The sequence below is a fragment of the Halichoerus grypus genome, chromosome 10, assembly GCF_964656455.1.
Source record: "Halichoerus grypus chromosome 10, mHalGry1.hap1.1, whole genome shotgun sequence".
NCBI classification, from domain to species: domain Eukaryota; kingdom Metazoa; phylum Chordata; class Mammalia; order Carnivora; family Phocidae; genus Halichoerus; species Halichoerus grypus.
Genome location: NC_135721.1, coordinates 64,780,737 through 64,799,765, shown reverse-complemented (window position 1 = coordinate 64,799,765; position 19,029 = coordinate 64,780,737). Strand labels below are relative to the sequence as shown.

Below are 19,029 nucleotides of genomic sequence, written 5' to 3'. Positions count from 1 at the left end.
GCATCCACTCCACTGCCTGCACGCGCGTGTGCACGCACACACTCGGAATTCCCGTGTGACTAGTGGAGGGAGTGAACCACCCAGATTTCAGGCCACTGATTATGTGGTGATGCTTTTTGAAAGTTCTTCACATAAAGAACAGAAATTATTGTCTATTTCTGAAAAACTAATGACTATGCTGTGGTAAGAGCCCCGTGCCAACCCTGAATGCTGCCTGTACTGGGGGGAGAGGGCATGCCTGTGCTCTTGCTCTCTACCTAGACTTGGTTTGGAACACCTGGGAAGTTCCTAAAAAGAAATTGCATAACGTAAAAGGGGGTTGCATATGTTTTTCTGAGAGAAAGTCCGTAGTAAAATTGAGTGATGTTGTTCTCCCTCATCGTCTCTCTTTTTCTCTTTTTCCTCCCTTTCCTTACTTTCCCCTTCCCTCCTCTGCCCTCCTTCCCTGCTTTACCTAACAGGGATACTTCAAAAGGAGAGCAAGTTTCCCAGAACGGTTTGCCGGCTGAACAGGGATCTCCACGGGTTAGTTACCGCTCTCAAACCTACCAAAACTACAAAAACTTTAATAGCAGACGGACAGCCAGTGACCAGCCATGGTCTGGACTGTGAAGTTCACTACCATTTGTCAAGAACCACTCTTTCCAAATCCTGTTGGTTTGACCTTTTGGCTTCCACTTCACCCACAGTGTTAAAATTTTTCCTTAATTCGTAGGCTTCCTTGGTTTCATATTTGTTTGCATTTAATTCATGTTTATTTGAGTCTATTAACTGATGGATACTCAGTTGCCTTAAAGCAACATACTTATTTTTTGTTTATTTATTGTGAGCTTTTTACTTTATTAAGATTTTACAGCGAAAGCCTTACATGAGTAATTGAAATTAAATGAGATTACAGCAAAATGAAGAAGAAAACTAGAATCCGACAGGTATGACACATCCAGTTATACTAACAGGGTGCAATACTGCGCTACACATACCCCCCTTTACAGATGTCATTAACCTGCCATAGTTTAATAGTAACTAGGAAGATTGGTATATAAAGAAGGAGACTCTCAGTACTAAGATTAAAACCTTAAGTCAGCTGTGTCACATTCCATGAAGGATGCATTCATTTACTGAAAACGGAAAAAAAAAAAGTGGGGGGTGGAGTTGGATCTACTTGGGAAGCTCTGTTAACTTTAGGCACAGAATCTGAAATGATTTTGAGACCCTTGGATTATGTATTACTTTTTCCAAATGAGTTCCTCCATTTTTTTCTGCCAAGACCTGAATTGAGAAATTGTGAGCTTATTTGCAGCAAGTAACGCAGCCAGCCTCAGGGGTGAAGTGCCCGCTGACCCTGCTGCCACCTTGGTCCTGGTCACTGTCAGCACCGCCATGACGCCCAGCATGGCAGGCGGCAGCAGTCCTCGGCAGGTTCCGGAAGCCTGCCTACCAGACTTCCGGGCCTCTCCATTCAGTCGATGACTTAAGGGTGTCAAACTGTTTAAATTTCTCAAACAAATGGAACAAAAGCCATCCTGGTTCACCCTGATTACTTGAACCCTGCACTTGGTGGACCACCCCTAGGAGCCGTTGGACGCCACCTGGCTTCAGAAGGAATTGTAGCGTCTGTGTAGACAAACTCCGTTGTATGTCTCATACGGATCTTCTCGTTTTCGTTTTCTTATGACTTTTTTTTGTGAGGTTCTCCAATAAGGAGTCTTTTTAGAATGGCATTGATCAGACTACCAGCAGGGATTGAAAATGTTTTAACAGAAATTCTATTCCTTAGGAATAAAAGCTTATGAAAGAGGTGATTTCCTGGTACTGATACAGACAGAACAAAACCAAATCCATACTACATCCAAGCCTTGTGAGACAGTCACTTGCTCATTTGCCATATTTAGATGTTAGTGGGATCAGAAACCTGTTTTGATATGTGTTTTCCATGAGTTAAGTCTGATTTGTCTTTTCATTTCATGATGCATGTCTTTTTTTTTTTTCTTTTGTCAGGATAACATCATATAGCATCTTGTTTGTTTTTCCTTATTTCTATGTACATATCTATCTACTTGCGACTGTAGATGGGTATATAGATAGATGCCAAGCTTCTTATGTTCTGGGGGTAGTGTGCACCATTATTGGGTCTCTGCCTTAAAACGCACCAAAATTCATTTTAGAAAAAACTACTGCTTTATCTTTGGTCATTAGGGAGCCCTGACATGTGTTTCTGGCTCCAGATTCTGTGTCATTGATCTGTATGTATATATGTGATGTTTCCATATATATATGTTTAAATTTTATATCATCTGGAATGATACCCAATTTTATGCTTTTTGTATTCAGAAGACCAAAAAAAAAAAACAAAAACACAAAGAGTGCAATGATGTTTTTGGCATTTGTTCTCATGCCTATTTTTATCTAGATTTTTAAATTGTGGCTTGCCAGAACAAGTTTTTTATTATAATTGGATTGGAAGAAGAAAAGCCTTTTCATTCTTTGGAGTTGTGGTGCAGAGACTCAAGTTAATGAACTTGAAAATAGTGTTGCTTCATGCACTTAGAAAACCAATCAGGTGTTTCTTGTGCTACTAGTTGTCACGTTGCATTCGTGTTCACCTCCTGATTTAAAGATCTCAGGTGTACCCAGCCACTAAAGCACTCTGGACTAATCGCTAAAGAGAAGCAACCTGGGGTGGGGGTTGGGGGGAGATTCACATGTATGATCATAGCACTATGATTTGCTTTTGATGTTTGTCTCTAGTGGTGTGTTGTCTGTTGGCATGCTTAAGCACATGTCCATTAAAAATCATTTTGTTCCTTTTATTTTCCTTGTTTTCTTGGTTTAGTGATTCATTTGCATAAACATTAATTATCTCTGCATACTGGTTTGGGGTTTTCTCTTTCCTTCTAACTCTAAAGAAAAAAATTTTTGCTGCAGAATTTCCCCCAGAAGAGGCTTCCCTGGCCTTGGCCCCCCTTGAAGTCTGCCCCAGTGCTATAAACGTTAGCCTGTCAGCAGACACTGCTCCCTCCAGGTCCCTGCTGTCACCAGCAGTTTCCGAGCCACAGCTGCAGCACTAATTTTTTTTTAACCTGGTTTCTATACACACTAACCCTATGTCTCCCTAGACTCACACCTGGCATAGGCCTTTCAGACCAAACTCACACTTCCTTCCCACCAGAAGTTTCCTGAAATTCCACACTAGAACAGATTTGTCAACTTTAAAATCCACTCACTTCCTTTGGACTCAGGGTTTTGTTTTTTGGTGGTCATTTCCCCTCCTGCATCTCTCCTTTAAAAGTGAAAGGAAAGAGAAATATGGAAATAGCCTGTTGCTCATAAGCACACATCTACAGGGTGTCACTTAGGAGGCCAGGATAATCACATGTCCATCCTCCTCCCCCATGCCTTCCTTGCCCTAAGAGTCCCATTTCCCACATTGCTGTGTGGCTAAAGGGTTCCAGTCAAAAACACCCTTAAATTGCAAAGCCTCTGGTCTTACCCTGAACCCTGATGCTGACAGTGATAGTCTGTATAGATGGAAGAGAAGCTCGTGACTCCCACCCCGCCACTTAGCTAAGGCCTAAACAAGTGATCCTGTTCCCAAGAGTTGACATATCTGAGTGTCGAAGCAGTGGTGGTTGTTCTCCCATTTCTCCTGTTGAAGTTGTTGCTGCTAACTTGTCATTTTGGTTCTGGGCAGCAGTGGTGGGGGACGTATCTAATGAACGTTGCCATTGACACCTCCATGTTTGTCTGTGTACGAGGGGTGCAGGTTGTCTGTAACCCACTAAAGTGTCAGCCACACCCAGCTTTAGTAACTTGCTAATCCCGCGCCCTGGGTGTATCAGCCAGGGCCGAGACAGTTAATGGTACACAGTTGATGGTACACAGGCTGAAAGCGATAATGAACCGAGACCCTACTGCATTTCCAAAGCCGAAAAGCCCCGAGGGTCACAATATAAATGAGCTTGAGAAGGAACAGCTCCCGAAGACGTCTCCAGCCTGACGGTCAGAGCCGCGGGAAGTCTGGCTGTGTCTGGGCTTTCTCGTCTCAGTGCAGGAAGGCACCGTGATCAACCAACACGTGATGGGGAAGGCCCTGGTTCTGTCTGTGTTTGGGGGTAAATAGCCGTGTGGTGTTGAGTGACTGTGATTGGCTTTTCCGGCTCCTTTAACACCAACTACAACCCACTCACGATACAACTCCGGCAGATGTGGTTAAATTGATGTTTGTTGACTTGCCTCATTTCCTTCCAGCTCTTAAGTTCCAAAGTCTAACTGGGATGGTAGATGTGAAATGCATGATTGTCGTCCTAATTTCTGCATGTTTTATGACGATGTGTTGAGGGGCGGGGGAGGAGAGCCGGAGAGCATTTTCAGAAACCCGAGGTCTTTCCCTGTCTTACTCTGGGGGAATGCTGTGTAGTTCTGATAGAGTCATCTGTCGGTCTGTTTGTGAATGCCCTTTCGCTTAAACTTCCAGCTCTTCTGGTGACGTCCTTGGTTGTAAGGTGGCTGCTGTATAACGTCCACTCTCTCATATTTAATACGTGTGATTGTTCCTGTCGTCCTTTTGTTTTTAAAGTAACCCTAAGAGGAAATGATCTGAGTTACATTAGAGAAAATGGATTGATCCGAGGAACAGAGTGCAGTAAAACTCATCCTGGCATTTCGCTTTTCTCCCTTCCCCATAAGCGGGCGGGCATTAATCCCTCCCCACCTTCTAATGTCCTTGGTGTCCCGCTGGCTTTGTGGGATGTTGCAATGGTTTTACTGTACTGCCTCGATCTGTGCCCGGCATTTATACACAGCCACGTGTGCGAGTCAGAGCGTATGTGGTCACCCCTGTGGCTCACAGGGTTCGCTGAATGGCCTCTCCACTGTCCCTAGATGGCAGAAACGGTGGACACAAGTGAAATGGTCAACGGCGCCGCCGAGCAGAGAACAAGCTCAAAGGAGTCCAGCCCCATCCCCTCCCCCACCTCGGACCGCAAAGCCAAGACCGCCCTCCCGGCCCAGAGTGCTGCCACCTTGCCGGCCAGAACCCAGGAGACGCCTTCGGCCCAGATGGAAGGCTTCCTGAATCGGAAGCACGAGTGGGAGGCTCACAATAAGAAAGCCTCGAGCAGGTGAGAGCAGCGAAGGCTGAGGCCACCGCCTCAGGAGATGGGAAGTCAGCCCAGCCCGTTCAAGGTCGGAGCACCCGCTTGCCCCTTGGAAAGCCGCGGAGTGGGCGCTGGTGAAATCCATTTGTTCTTAGCTTCCTGGGCATCACTTTTTTCTTGGGACTGACATTGGAAAATGGGAGGAGAGTGCTTTTGATTCACTGAGAGAAGGAAGGTTAATTAAGCGTGGATGGGAATAGCAAAAAGGGGACTTAGTAATTCTTCCTGAGAAGAAATGTGCTAGGCAGAGGTTGGAGAATTTCCCTAAAGTGAAGTGTTCTTCCTTGTGGGATTTTTTTTTTTTTTTTAAGACATTCATTTCCCCGGCCTTATCTCCATATCTGTGTTTATTTCACTGCCTCCCAATAGGCCCTACTTTTATTAATAATCTCTTTTATAAATGAGGAAATGGTGGCCCTGTGTGGTGAAAAAAACTCACTCTTCAGAAACATGGTATATGGCAAGGCCCGGGTGAAATTCTTACCTGATTCCAAAGCCAGTGTGCTTAACCAATGATCCCTTCTGCCTGGGACCACCATGTACAGTTGTACAGGTTGTACATTAGACCAGGAAATCCCCATCTCAGAGCTGCCATCCACATTGAGTACAACATAAATTTTTATGTTAATCTAGGTAGGTGACAGTACAGTGTCTTCTGATAAAAATCAGTATATCATGACAGTTTGCCATATCATGGGGGAAAGGCTGTCTTTTTTCTGATTCATCCGGAGGTACTACCAGTGCTAATGGCCCTGGATCTGCCTCCCTGTCAGGTTGCCAAGCCCCATCAGGATTAAAACCGAGGTGGAAGAGTTAGGTGTTTCAGGACAGGCATGTTTCAGATGAGGAGTCTGCCCTGTACAGCATTACCACAAGAGGGTACTACAGCAAAGAGAACCAACCCCAATAAAAATCTTTCCCGTCAGAGCCAGGAGTACCTTTATGTAATAGAAGAGGGCAACATGTTTTTCCCCAAACTCAGAGAATCACCTGCCCTCAATCACCTGCCACTGGATGAATGTGGACACTGTCCCAGCAGTCTGTGGAGGAATTTTGTTTTCTTGTTTAGTTTTAGCAGAATTTAGGAAAGGCTTTTAACAAGGGGTCACACCACGTGGTGTGTGGATCATTTGCATATTAATCACATCCTTAATTCTTTACAGGAGTGTGGTCTAGAACCCTGACATTCCTTTCTTTACTGCTCAGGTCCTGGCACAATGTTTATTGTGTCATAAATAACCAAGAAATGGGTTTCTACAAAGATGCAAAGACGGCTGCCTCTGGAATCCCCTACCACAGCGAGGTCCCTGTGAGTTTGAAAGAAGCCATCTGTGAAGTGGCCCTTGATTACAAGAAGAAGAAACACGTGTTCAAGCTGAGGTGAGAGGGGCCCCGTTTCTTGGTTCCCAAGAGTAGGTGTATTTTCACTCTTGGGGTTGGTTTTCCCAGGCAGATACTGTGATCAGTCAGTTCTTCCTCTCTGCCATTTAAAAAAAATCACCAATGAAACTTGTGTGGTTTGTCCCGTGTCTCGGTTAGGATCTTTAGGGACTGTGGCCAGTCATCAGTCTCCCTGTGGTTCATGGCACAGCTTAGCCTTGAAGAAATGAGCTTTTGTTTTGATAAGCTGGAACTTACTGTTTCTTAAGACAAGGTGAGCTGTTCACATTTTAAGGGAAACGTAGAAAAATAGTTTACCCATTTTTGCAGCTTATCCAGACCCAGGAGTTGCTATTCTTTGCCCACAAGTTATGTGGAGCTGGGTCAAGTGAGTCATCCTGGAGCTGGATGGAGATAAACAGGAAGTGCCTGTGGGGGACCTGGGTCTTTCTGCTCCCCTGGCTTGCCCAGCGGATGTTCCAGCTGCTTCTGGAACCATCTAGTTCCACATGTCTCTGGCTTGTAGAACACATACACCTCCCTCAGAGTGGATCCAGGCTCAGAAGTTCTTATACTTAGAAATGGGCAGAAAAGCCGTTTCATCTTGAAAAATAGAGAAAGTAGGGACGCCTGGGTGGCTCAGTCGTTAAGCGTCTGCCTTCAGCTCAGGTCATGATCCCAGGGTCCTGGGATCGAGTCCCGCATCGGGCTCCCTGCTCCGCGGGAGGCCTGCTTCTCCCTCTCCCACTCCCTCTGCTTGTGCTCTCTCTCTCTCTGACAAATAAATAAAATCTTAAAAAAAAAAAAAAATGTAGAAAGTAAATGTGTCCGTGGTTAGAATGTTAATTAGTTTAAAAACTAATTTGATCTGTGGCTTTGGGACCTGAAAAGCTTTGGTCTTCAGTTAGACATTTGTGTCCTGTCGGTTGCACTAGGCCACGGACTGCAAATGAGCGTTTCAAAAGGTGTGACTTTTTGAGCTCTTTCAAGGAGCACCGGAGGCAGGCTCTTCAGGACTTGGAGCCCTTTACACTGCGTGAAATAAGGTGCAAACAGCCTGGCTCCCCGGCTGCCTCCCTCCTTTCTTCTCCCTCCATGCAGCTTCAGAGGGTCCGGGTTTTGGCAGAGGGCACTTACCTTCCTCCCCACCAGGAACACCCCTTCCTCTGTACCGCAGTGAAGTGAATGAGTAGCCCTCCAAGCCAGTGACTCTCCAGCATCCTAGGGATGGCCTTGCGGGACAGTTTCTTTTACTCCGTACCATGTAAGAAGGGAAATCTAGGAGACTTCTTCTGTATGTCTATTTAAAAATTCTGGTATTTGTAAATGTGGGGGATATAAGGCTCTGTAGCAGAATTTCAAAAGGATTCATACTTTTTTTAATTTCAGTATAATTAACATATAGTGTTTTATTAGTTTCCCAGCACACAGTATAGTGATTCCATGATTCTATACGTGACTCAGTGCTCATCACGATAAGTATCCTCTTAATTCCCCTCACCTATTTCACCCATCCACCCATCTCAAACAATACCTAAGAGTCTATTTTTTGTCTGTCTCTTTTCTTTGTTCATTTGTTTTGTTTCTTAAATTTCACTTAGCATTTTGTAGATGCATCCATGTTGTTGCAGATGCCAAGATTTCATTCTTTTTTATGGCTAAGTAATACTACAGTGTGTGTGTGTGTGTAAATACATATATACAACATCTTCTTTATCTGTCTTCTTTATCTGTTGCAGCTTATCCAGACCCAGGAGTTGCTATTCCGGGTCACTTGGGCTGCTTTCATAATGTGGCTTGGGCTGCTTTTACTTATTCCTTATTCCTTATTCCTTTTTGGCTTTTGTAAATAATGTTGCAGTGAACACAGGTGTGCATAGATGTTTTTGAATTAATGTTTTCTCTCTCTTTGGTTGAATACCCAGTAGTTGAATTCCTGGATCATGTGGTAATTCTGTTTTTAATTTTTTGAGGAAACCTCCATACTGTTTTCCAGAGTGGCTGCACCAGTTTGCATTCCCACCAACAGTGCACAAGGGTTCCTTTTTCTTCACATCCTCACCAACACTTTTTGTTTCTTGTGTTTATGATTTTAGCCATTCTGACAGGTGTGAAGTGACATCTCATTGTAATTTTGATTTGTATTTCCCTGATGGTGAGTGATGTTGAGCATCTTTTCATGTGTCTGTTGGCCATCTCTGTCTTCTTTGGAGAAATGTCTGTTTATGTCTTCTGCCTATTTTTTTAATTGGATTATTTGGGTTTCTTGGTATTGAGTTGTATAAGTTCTTTATTTTTTTTAAAGATGTATTTATTTTATTTTATTTTATTTTATTTTTTTAAAGATTTTATTTATTTATTTGAGAGAGAGAGAGAGAGAGCACATGAGAGGGGGGAGGGTCAGAGGGAGAAGCAGACTCCCTGCTGAGCAGGGAGCCCGACGCGGGACTCGATCCCGGGACTCCAGGATCATGACCCGAGCCGAAGGCAGCTGCTCAACCAACTGAGCCACCCAGGCACCCTAAAGATGTATTTATTTTAGAAAGCACGAGCGGGAGGGGCAGAGAGAGAGGGAGAGAGAGACTCTTAAGCTGACTCCAGGCTGAGCGTGGACCCCGATGTGGGCTCAATCTCAACGACCCTGAGATTTCGACCTGAGCTGAAACCAAGAGTCAGACGCTTAACTGACTGCGCCACTTAGGCGCCCCACTTCTTTATGTATTTGGATACGAACCCCTTATGGGATTTGTCATTTGCAAATATCTTCTCCCATTCAGGAGTTTGTCCTTTAGTTTTTTTTTTTGTTTTTTTAAAGATTTATTTATTTGACAGAGAGAGACAGCGAGAGAGGGAACACAAGCACCTGAGAGAGAATGGGAGACAGAGAGCATGAGAGGGGGAGGATCAGAGGGAGAAGCAGACTCCCCACTGAGCGGGGAGCCCGATGTGGGACTCGATCCCAGGACTCTAGGATCATGACCTGAGCCGAAGGCAGTTGCTTAACCAACTGAGCCACCCAGGCGCCCCTGTCCTTTAGTTTTGTTCATTGTTTCCTTTGCTGTGCAGAAGCTTTTTATTTTGATGTAATCCCAATAGTTTGTTTTTGCTTTTGTTTTCCCTTGCTTAAGGAGACGTATCTAGAAAAATGTTGCTACAGCTAATATCAGAGAAAGTACTGCCTGTGTTCTCTTCTAGGATTTTTATGGTTTCATTGTTTTTACTGGTTTCATTGAGGTCCTTAATTCATTTTGAGTTTAGTTTTGTGTATGGTGTGCGAAAGTGGTCCAGTTTCATTCTTTTGCACATTGTTGTCCAGTTTTCCCAACAGCATTTTTGAAGAGACTTTTTCCCCCATTGCATATTCTTGCCTCCCTTATCAAAGTTTAATTGACCATATAATTGTGGATTTATTTCTGGGTTTTCTGTTCTTTTCCATTGATCTGTGAGTCTTTTTGTGCCGTACCATACTGTTTTGATTACTACAGCTCTGTAATATTACTTGAAGTCTGGAATTGTGATACCTCCCATTGTCTTGTTCTTTTTCAAGATTGCTTTGGCTGTTAAGGGTCTTTTGTGGTTCCATACAAATTTTAGGATTGTTTGTTCTAGTTCTTTGAAAAATGCTGTTGGTATTTTGATAGGGATTGCATTATATGGACATTAACAGTATTTGTTTCCCTAGTCCATCAGCATGGAGTATCTTTCCATTTGTTTGTGTCATCTTTAATTTCTTTCATCAGCGTTTTGTAGTTTTCAGAGTCTTTTAACCTCCTTGGTTAAATTTATTTCTAGCTATTTTATTATTTTTGGTGTAATTGTAAATAGGACTTTTTTTTTTAAGATTTTATTTTTAAGTAATCTCTACCCCCAACATGGGGTTTGAACCCACAGCCCCAAGATCAACAGTCCCATGCTCTTCCGACAGCCAATCAGGCGTCCTGGGACTGTTTTCTTAATTTCTCTTTCTGCTGCTTCATTATTCCTGTATAGAAATGCAACATATTTCTTTATATTGATTTTTGTATCTTGAACCTTAGTGAACTCATTTATCAGCTCTAGTAATTATTTGGTGGAGACCTTATTGTTTTCTATATATGTAGCATCATGTCGTCTGCAGATAGTGACTATTTTACTTATTCCTTATGAATTTGGATGTCTTTTATTTCTTTTTGTTATCTGATTGCTATAGCTAGGACTTCTAGTTCTGTGTTGAATAGCTGTAGTAAGAGCAGACATCCTCGTCTTGTTCCTGATCATAGGGGAAAAAGCTCTCAGTTTTTCCCCATTGAGGATGATGTTAACTGTGGGGTTTTCATAGATGGCCTTTATTGTGTTGATGTATGTTCCCTCTAAACCTACTTTTGTTTGTTTGTTGTTTTGTTTTTTTAAGTAGGCCCCAGTAGGAGCTTGAACTCATGACCCCGATTTCAGGAGTTACACACTCCACTGACTGAGCCAGCTGGGGCCCCGAAACCTGTTTTATTGAGGGATTTTATCATGACAGATGGCTGTACTTTTTCAAATGTTTTTTCTCATCTATTGAAATGATCATAAAGTTTTTGTCCTTTCTCTTGTTGATATGATGTATCACGTTGATTGATTTGAATATTGAACCCTTGCATCCCAGGAGTAAATCTCACTTGGTCATGGTGGTTTTTATAATGTATTGTAGATTTGGTTTGCTAATATTTTGTTGAGTTTTTTTGCATCTGTGTTCATCAGAGGTGTTGTCCTGAGTTCTCTTTTTTTGTAGTGTCTTGATCTGGTTTTGGTATCAGGATCATGCTGGCTTCACAGGATGAATTTGGAAGCTTTCCTTCCTCTTTTATTTTTGGGAACAGTTTGAGAAGAAGTAGTATTAACTCTTCTTTAAGTGTTGGTCAAATTTACCTGTGAAGTCACCTGGTCCTGGCCTTCTGTTTTTGGGAGTTTTTTGATTACTGACTCAATTTCTTTGCTGGTAATCAGTCTGTTCAAATTTTCTATTTCTTCTGATTCAGTTTTAGAAGGTTATGTGCTTCTAGGAATTTGTCCATTTCTTCTAGCTTGTCCAATTTGTTGGCATGTAAGTTTTCATAATATTCTCTTAAAATCCTTTTTCTGTGGCATCAGTTATTTCTCATCTTTCATTTCTGATTTTGTTAATTGAGTTTTTTTTTTTAAAGAATCTGGCTAAAGGTTTATCAATTTTGTTGATCTTTATGAGAAACCAGCTTCTGGTTTCATTGATCTGTTACATTGTTTCTTTATTTATTTTTTCTTTTTTTTCTTCTTTAATCTTTTTTTCCTTCCTTCTACTGGTTTAGGGTTTTGTTTGTTCTTTTTCTCAGTCTTTTAGGTTGTAAGGTTAGGTTGTTTATTTGAGATTTTTCTTGCTTTTTGAGGTAGTCCTGTATTGCTATAAACTTCCCTCTTAGTGTCTCATAGTTTTTAGACTTTGTATTTTCATTTTCATTTGTCTTCCTGGATGTTTTGATTTCCTCTTTGATTTCTTGTTTGACCCATTCATTGTTTAGTAGCATGTTATTTAATCTCCATGTATTTGTGTTCTTTCTAGATTTTTTCTTAGGTTGATTTCTAGTTTCATAGCATTGTAGTCAGAAATCATGCATGATACGACTTTGATCTTTTTTAATTTGTTGAGACTTGTTTTGTGGCCTAATATGTGATCTTTCCTGGAGAGTGTTCCATGTGCACTTGAAAAGAATGTGCATTCCATTGTTTCAGGATGGAATGTTCTGAATATATCTGTTAGATCCATCTGGTCTAATGTGTCACCAAAACCAGTTTCCTTGTTGATTTTTTGTTTGGATGATATGATCTATTACTGTATTACTATTGATTACTTCCTTTATATACTGCTTTATGTATTTGGGCGCTGCCATGTTGGGTGCGTAAGTATTTACAGTTTTTACATCTTCATGTCAGATTGTTCCCTTAATGATTATGTAGTGAAAAGACTCATAATTTTTATTTTTAATGTTTTATTTTTTTTAAGATTTTATTTGAGAGAGCACAGCGCGGGAGGGGGAGGAGGGGCAGAGGGAGAGGGACAAGCAGACTCCCTGCTGATCCAGGACCCTGGGATAATGACCTGAAGACTCATCGTTTTTTTTTAAAGATTTTATTTGTTTATTTGACCGCATACAAGCAGGGGGAGCAGGAGAGGGAGAAACAGACTTCTGCTGAGCAGGGAGTCCGACATGGGGGTTGATCCCACAACCCTGGGATCATGACCTGCGCCAAAGGCAGATGCTTAACCGACTAATCCACCCAGGCACCCCAGGACTCATCATTTTTAAAGCATTATATCTTGAATTCAGTTTAGAGCATTGATTAGACATTCAAGTGGCCTTTGCCACAGCAAAGCCAGATGTTGATATGTTTGGGACATTTTTGATCCTTCCAGGGGATTGAAACGTTAAGTTTTTGTGTATATTATACTGGCCCAAGAATATATATTGGGCCTTTGTGGGTCCTGGGCAAAGTTGGTGATGTATGCAGAGCTCTGATGGGCATTTCTGGTAGGTTTCCCTTGGCCTGCTTATGTCCCTCATAGGTTTTGGGAATTTGAGGGTTTTGTTTCTTCCTAAGTCAAATTGTGACTGACTTTCTTCCTTCAACTTACAGACTAAATGATGGCAATGAGTACCTCTTCCAAGCCAAAGATGATGTAAGTTTTTAAGATTCATTTCTCTCAATACTTGAGCTTTTGCAAATATTTATTGGCACAATAAGCTTTATTTACAGTGTTTCATATATAAGTAATCATCAGTCATGGCTTCTCTTACCTGGTCTCCTCAGTCACTAACAACTGGAAGGCGTTCAGTTCTCCTTATATCGCTAAGAGGCAGAATGGCATCTTACTGTCTCCCTGCTGTGTTAGGAGGGCTAGTGCAAGGACCCTGAAGTTGATGGAGGAAAACTTGCGCACCCCTCGCAGTGGATGAGGCACAGTGGGGTGGTCCTGGGACAGGATGTGGATCCTGAAGTCCAGTCAGGGGCCTCCCTGCGGCACTCCACTGCCTTCAAGCAACCATTTCATGGTTGTACTTCTTGCAGGGAGAGAGGGTCTTCTGATGAGAAAGCAATGTGTGTAGTGCTTTAGATTTGAAAAACCAACTTCTACTAAATTCATGCAGGGTTATATGTCAAATATACTTCAATTTTTTAAGAAAAGTAAAAGAAAAGGGTGCATCCCACCAATGGAAACCAGTCTTCTCATTCTTCCAAGTTTGTAGGACCACATACTAGATGGGTGACTTTCAGGTCTTATAAACCAAATTCTCGTGAGAGTTGAACCATGTTCACTCTGCTAAGGGTCATTTGGGAACTGCTTGCCTCTTAGCCAGATGCTCCCGTGGGCTAGATGCACTGTTCCCAAGCCTTCCAACCAACGGAGGCACATGTTTGGGCAGGTGAAGTGAAGGTGTTTTGAGCCCATCCCTCTTGGCTGAGTCTCACCTGTGGTCCTTTGTCCAGGAGGAAATGAACACATGGATCCAGGCCATCTCCTCTGCCATCTCCTCCGATAAACATGAGGTGTCCGCCAGCACGCAGAGCACGCCAGCATCCAGCCGGGCACAGACCTTGCCCACCAGCGTCGTCACCATCACCAGCGAGTCTAGCCCTGGCAAGCGGGAGAAAGACAAAGAGAAAGACAAGGAGAAGCGGTTCAGCATTTTTGGCAAAAAGAAATGAACTCCTTTCCTTCACCTCCTGCCCTTCTCTTACCTTTTCAGTGAAACTCCAGCATGCAAGCTCAGAACCAACACATTATTCTCTGTGCCTAATGTTCTTCAATGTGGTTGATTTTTTTTTTTTAATTTATAGAGCATTTCTGGGGGGGTGGGGGAAATACACCTAAATACTTTATCTCCAAGTTACAAAAGTTTGAGGTGCAGAGGGAAGACCAGATTTTTTTTAATGAAATTATATAGATTAGATCTCAATATTTAAACTGTTCCTCAATTTTGTGAGGCTGCGTTGGAAATAACCCGCCTCTAGTGCTGTTGGTATGCAAGGCAGCGGTGCTTAAACAATATTTCCTGTGCTCACTAGAGACAAAATGTACCAATTTCCTGACACCATTCTCTTCCATTTATTTCCAGTGGTTACCTTGAGTCTCAACTATTAGAAGTGCCCACGACGGGTCTAACCTTGATTAAACAGATCATGTATTATGATCTCGCTGCCGCCACAGTGCAGCTCCATGTTAAATCTACAGACCAAACCGTTTGTATCTGGCATCACTTACTAACACCTGACATGCAGCTTTTCTGCATCACCTGCAAGGACAGTTCAGAATGTCGGTATACCGGTGTACGAGAAGGAATAGAAAATGGATACTGTTTTAAATAATCTGTAATTTCAATTTTTTTTTTTTTTTTTGCCGAAATACATTATATTGTATGTTTGAGATAATTCTAGTACAAAGTATAATAAAACTAGATGTATAATAAAACCCTTTAAATCATTGGTAAGTGTACAAGTGGAACTGAAGCATTTACTGGACAAAGTAATGTTACTCTAATGGTTACTTGCTCGTGCGTTGCCACACTGTGTTATAATTTGCTTCATTACCTTGCTATTTGATACATAGTGTGCATTTCTTTGTCACTGTAACGATTGTAATGACAAATTTTCATCTTACTGCACAATCAAAATGGCATCGATAGGAATGAACTCCAGAGGCTGGGCCTGAGCAGGGAGGTGGTCGCTCAGGCCTGGCGCTCAGTCGTATGACCTGTACCTCTCAACTTCTGCCCTGTTAAATATATGCTATGTCATTAAATGCTTTTAAATCTAGCACGGCGGGTAATTGTTGTCTTTTCTGTCCTGCGTGCATGCCATGTAGGGAAACTGCAAAGCCAGAAATAGCAAATGGGAAACATTAGACCGTCCATCCGGGTTCCTGTTTTGTGTTCTTGCGCGTGTGTGTGGTGCACCAGCTTTGAAAACTACAGCAAACAGAATAATAAATACGAGATGTTTTGCAGCTACGCATCCAGATTTTATCTTTTATTTATGAAAAAGTTAACAGAGAACTTGCTAAACCTGAGTTCTGAGGAAGGCGTTGGCAAACTTTTTCTGTAAAGGGCCACAGACGGCAAATATTTTAGGCTTTGTGGGCTAGACTCTGTCCGTGGAAGCTGCTTATCGTGGAATACAGAGGCAGCCATTGATGATAGGTGAAGGAAGGGGCATGACTATGTTCTAGTAAAACTTTATGGACACAGGAATTTTATGTAATCTTGACATGCTGTATAATATTCTAATTAAAAAAAAAAACTTAAAATATAAAATCTGTTGTATACAGATCATACAAAAAACAGATGACAGGCCAGATTTGGCCCATGGGCCCATTCAGCAATATCAGCATAGGATCACAGGTTAGATATGCATGTTATACTTGTCCCTTTTTTATCTGGGTACATTGACTCCAGACCATTTGCATGTTTTCTTACACAGAGCAGCAGGGGATGCTAGTATTACGGGTTTTCAGTAAGCTGTTCCACAGAGGCCCATGCCTAATGCGATGTCAGTCCTGGGCTCCACAGTTGACTGGCACTGGAGATTTCTGTAACCCCAGAAACAGACGTTGCCATCTCTCACCCTTTCCTCTGTCATGCACCCAAGGCCATTTATCTTCGTGTGCCCTTGCCCTTCCTTGCCTTCCGTAAGATTGGAATCACGTCTCAACAGATGATCCTCTCACCAAAATGTTTCATGAAGAAAAAGCATCTTGGAAAATAATCACGATTGACAACAGCCTACTCGACAAAGCCAGTCAGATGGCAGGCAAGACACACTCAAAAGGAAAATAACCAGCAATTCCAGAATCCCATAAAAAAGTACATATGCATGGACTATTTTGCACATAGTTCGAGGCTCACAGATCCCTGACTATGCAACTTGGGTTTGAGGGTACTTGCTCTCCTTACTGCACTTGCTGAGGATCCACTGCAACCTGAAAGGGGAAGATGATGGGCAGTGGAAGAAAAATCACAGCAGAAGACTGGCTTCTGTGGGTCGTCCGGCTGATGGCAGCAAGTGCGATCAGAAAATCCCAACAAGACATGTTCACTGGAGGAAGCTACAGGCCATAGAGGATCAGGACTGTCAATCCTATCATGGTAAATAGGGGTTTAAAAAAAATCCTATACACTATACTTTGAGGATTGTGCACATTTATTTTTATTGCTATAGTGTGCTATTTTACTTTAATTTTTAATGATTAGGATGGGTGATAATAAATACTGTCCTCTGTACATCTGAGAAGTGAGAAGCAGTAAAATTGTCAGGAAATAGAAATGAGTATTGACTAATTAAAGGACACGTCTCATTTGAACATCAACTGAAGTTGGAATGCATCCTCAGTTGATGGCACCTCAGGGTTGTGTTTTCTTGGAGGTACTTGGAGTGATGATGGGCCTTCCAGCTCATGTCATCTTCAGTGGATGAAATAGAGTGTATCAGACTGGGTGGAGGACACATTGTTACCACCAAGTGTTTGGCACTGTTAGGATTAGTTGTGTATGGAGGGTCCTATGGTACTTACCTCTGGATATATTTTCATTTTTCAGTTGGAATACTTAAATACTTTCCTTGGTCTAGTGGTAGAATTCATGCAGGAAAGGTAGGATAAAAGCTTAAGTCTTTCCCATTATTTAAACTGACTTTCCTAAGCGTGACCCATACCCAAAAAGCCATTAAAAAAAAAAAAAAACTCCCATCAAAGTTCAAGATTTCTCTCACCATTGAGAGTCCTACAGAAACCTTTCACTTTCCACTTCCCAACGCTAACCATCGATGAAATTATCCTTCTTGAAGCTTAAAGATGCCCCATCTTTAGCTGGTAGAAGTCCATTCAAGTTGGCTTCTGAGTCCTTCTGGTAGAACCCTAATAATCATTGATACTTTCCTCCCTCTCTGGCATGACAAGCTGTCCCAGGCTCATTCAGTACATATCTTGCCCCAAGACCTGCAATCAGAAGTCTCTAAGAAACCCTGTTTCTTTTAGTGGAAAATTATATTTCAAAACCATAATTTATGTCTCAGAAATGCTCATTGCTACTGAGTTGGTCTTTTTTCTACGCATATCAGTAGGTAAAAATAATTCATGGGGTGCCTGAGTGGCTCAGTCAGTTAAGCGGCTGCCTTCGGCTCAGGTCATGATCCTGGGGTCCTGGGATCGAGCCCCACGTCTGGCTCCCTGCTCAGCGGAGAGCCTGCTTCTTCCTCTGCCTGCCACTCTGCCTACTTGTGCTGTCAAATAAATAAATAAAATCTTTTAAAAAAAATAATTCATGAATTCATAGTGCAATTCAGGATTGCAGGGTTTTTTTACTTAACATTTCCTATATTATGTCATAATCTTTTCCACTCAGAATCAGCACTCAAAGATGAGGGGGCATAGAAATAGAACATTGTATAGTAACTCCTGTGCTTTATTATACACATAAACTCAGAATAGCGATACTAATACCACCACCAATACAATTAGAACGGTTTTGGGGTGGGGTTTTTGTTTGTTTTTGGTCAAACTTTTTTACATTGTAATAACTGTGGATTGATTCACATGTGGTTCTAAAATAATTCGGTACCCTTTAACTGTGTTCCCCAGTGGTAACATCGTGCAGAACTGGAGTACAGTATCACATCCAGAGTATTGACATTGACCAAGACTCAGCGTTTCCATAGCAGCAGCCGTCCTGCTGCCTGTTACCGCCAGACCTTCCCAGCAACCACCAGTCTGTGAGGTGAAACATTTGTCATTCCAGAAATGTTGTACACCTGGAATCACACAGGATGTAACCATTTAGGATTGGTTTCTTTTTCCACTCAGCATAATTCTCTGGAGATTCTTCCAGGTTATCGTGGGTATCACTAGTCCGATCTGTTGTGTCGCTGAGTAGTAGTCCGTGGTGTGGATGTACCAGTTTGTGCATTCACTTACTGAAGGACACTGGGGTAGCTTCCAGATGGGGGCTATTATGAGTAGAGCTGCGATAACCATTTATATGGGGCTTTCGGTGTGGACAAAAATCTTCATCTCTCTGGAGAAAAAAAAAAATGCCCAGGAATGTGGAGAACAGTTTTTAAAAACATTTTGCATGTGCTCTCTCCGTACCACCGGCGCCCCTCATCCCCGTGTTAGGTCGTTTCTATCCACAATGTCTGGGCACACAATTCTCATTCTGCGCTCTCCCTCTAAACCCGCACGAGTCTTCTACCAGTCACTGAATGAGTGCTCGCCGCCCTCCGTACGCGGGTGTTCATAGGCGCCTCCACGCTTGGTTGTCTGGAGCCCGCTGCCTTGCTGTGTGTCTCTGGTTCTAAGTGCGTTTCCCCTTCTTGCCACCCTCACCTCCCCTTATTTTTGGCCAGTTCTCTGAGTCAAGCACTTAAAGTGAAGTGCTCTCTCGTCGCTTTCAGGAGTGAATCAAGATTTCCCGAGGGAGACATAAATGCGAGTCCGGAGTTTTTCAAG

General features: G+C 42.4%; 1 protein-coding gene across 3 annotated transcripts in view; it reads left to right on the top strand.

The window, feature by feature from the left end:
- SPTBN1 (spectrin beta, non-erythrocytic 1) overlaps window positions 1-15,344 on the top strand; it is a 192,943-nt gene extending 177,599 nt beyond the window's left edge. For all 3 annotated transcript variants that reach the window (XM_036111377.2, XM_036111378.2, XM_036111379.2), the window contains 5 exons: window positions 462-525; window positions 4,882-5,120; window positions 6,363-6,536; window positions 13,167-13,209; window positions 14,019-15,344. In XM_036111377.2, the coding sequence (XP_035967270.1) occupies window positions 462-525; window positions 4,882-5,120; window positions 6,363-6,536; window positions 13,167-13,209; window positions 14,019-14,237 (739 nt within the window). In that variant the 3' untranslated portion in view covers window positions 14,238-15,344. The remainder of the gene's footprint in view (window positions 1-461; window positions 526-4,881; window positions 5,121-6,362; window positions 6,537-13,166; window positions 13,210-14,018) is intronic.
- Window positions 15,345-19,029: the final 3,685 nt, after the last annotated feature.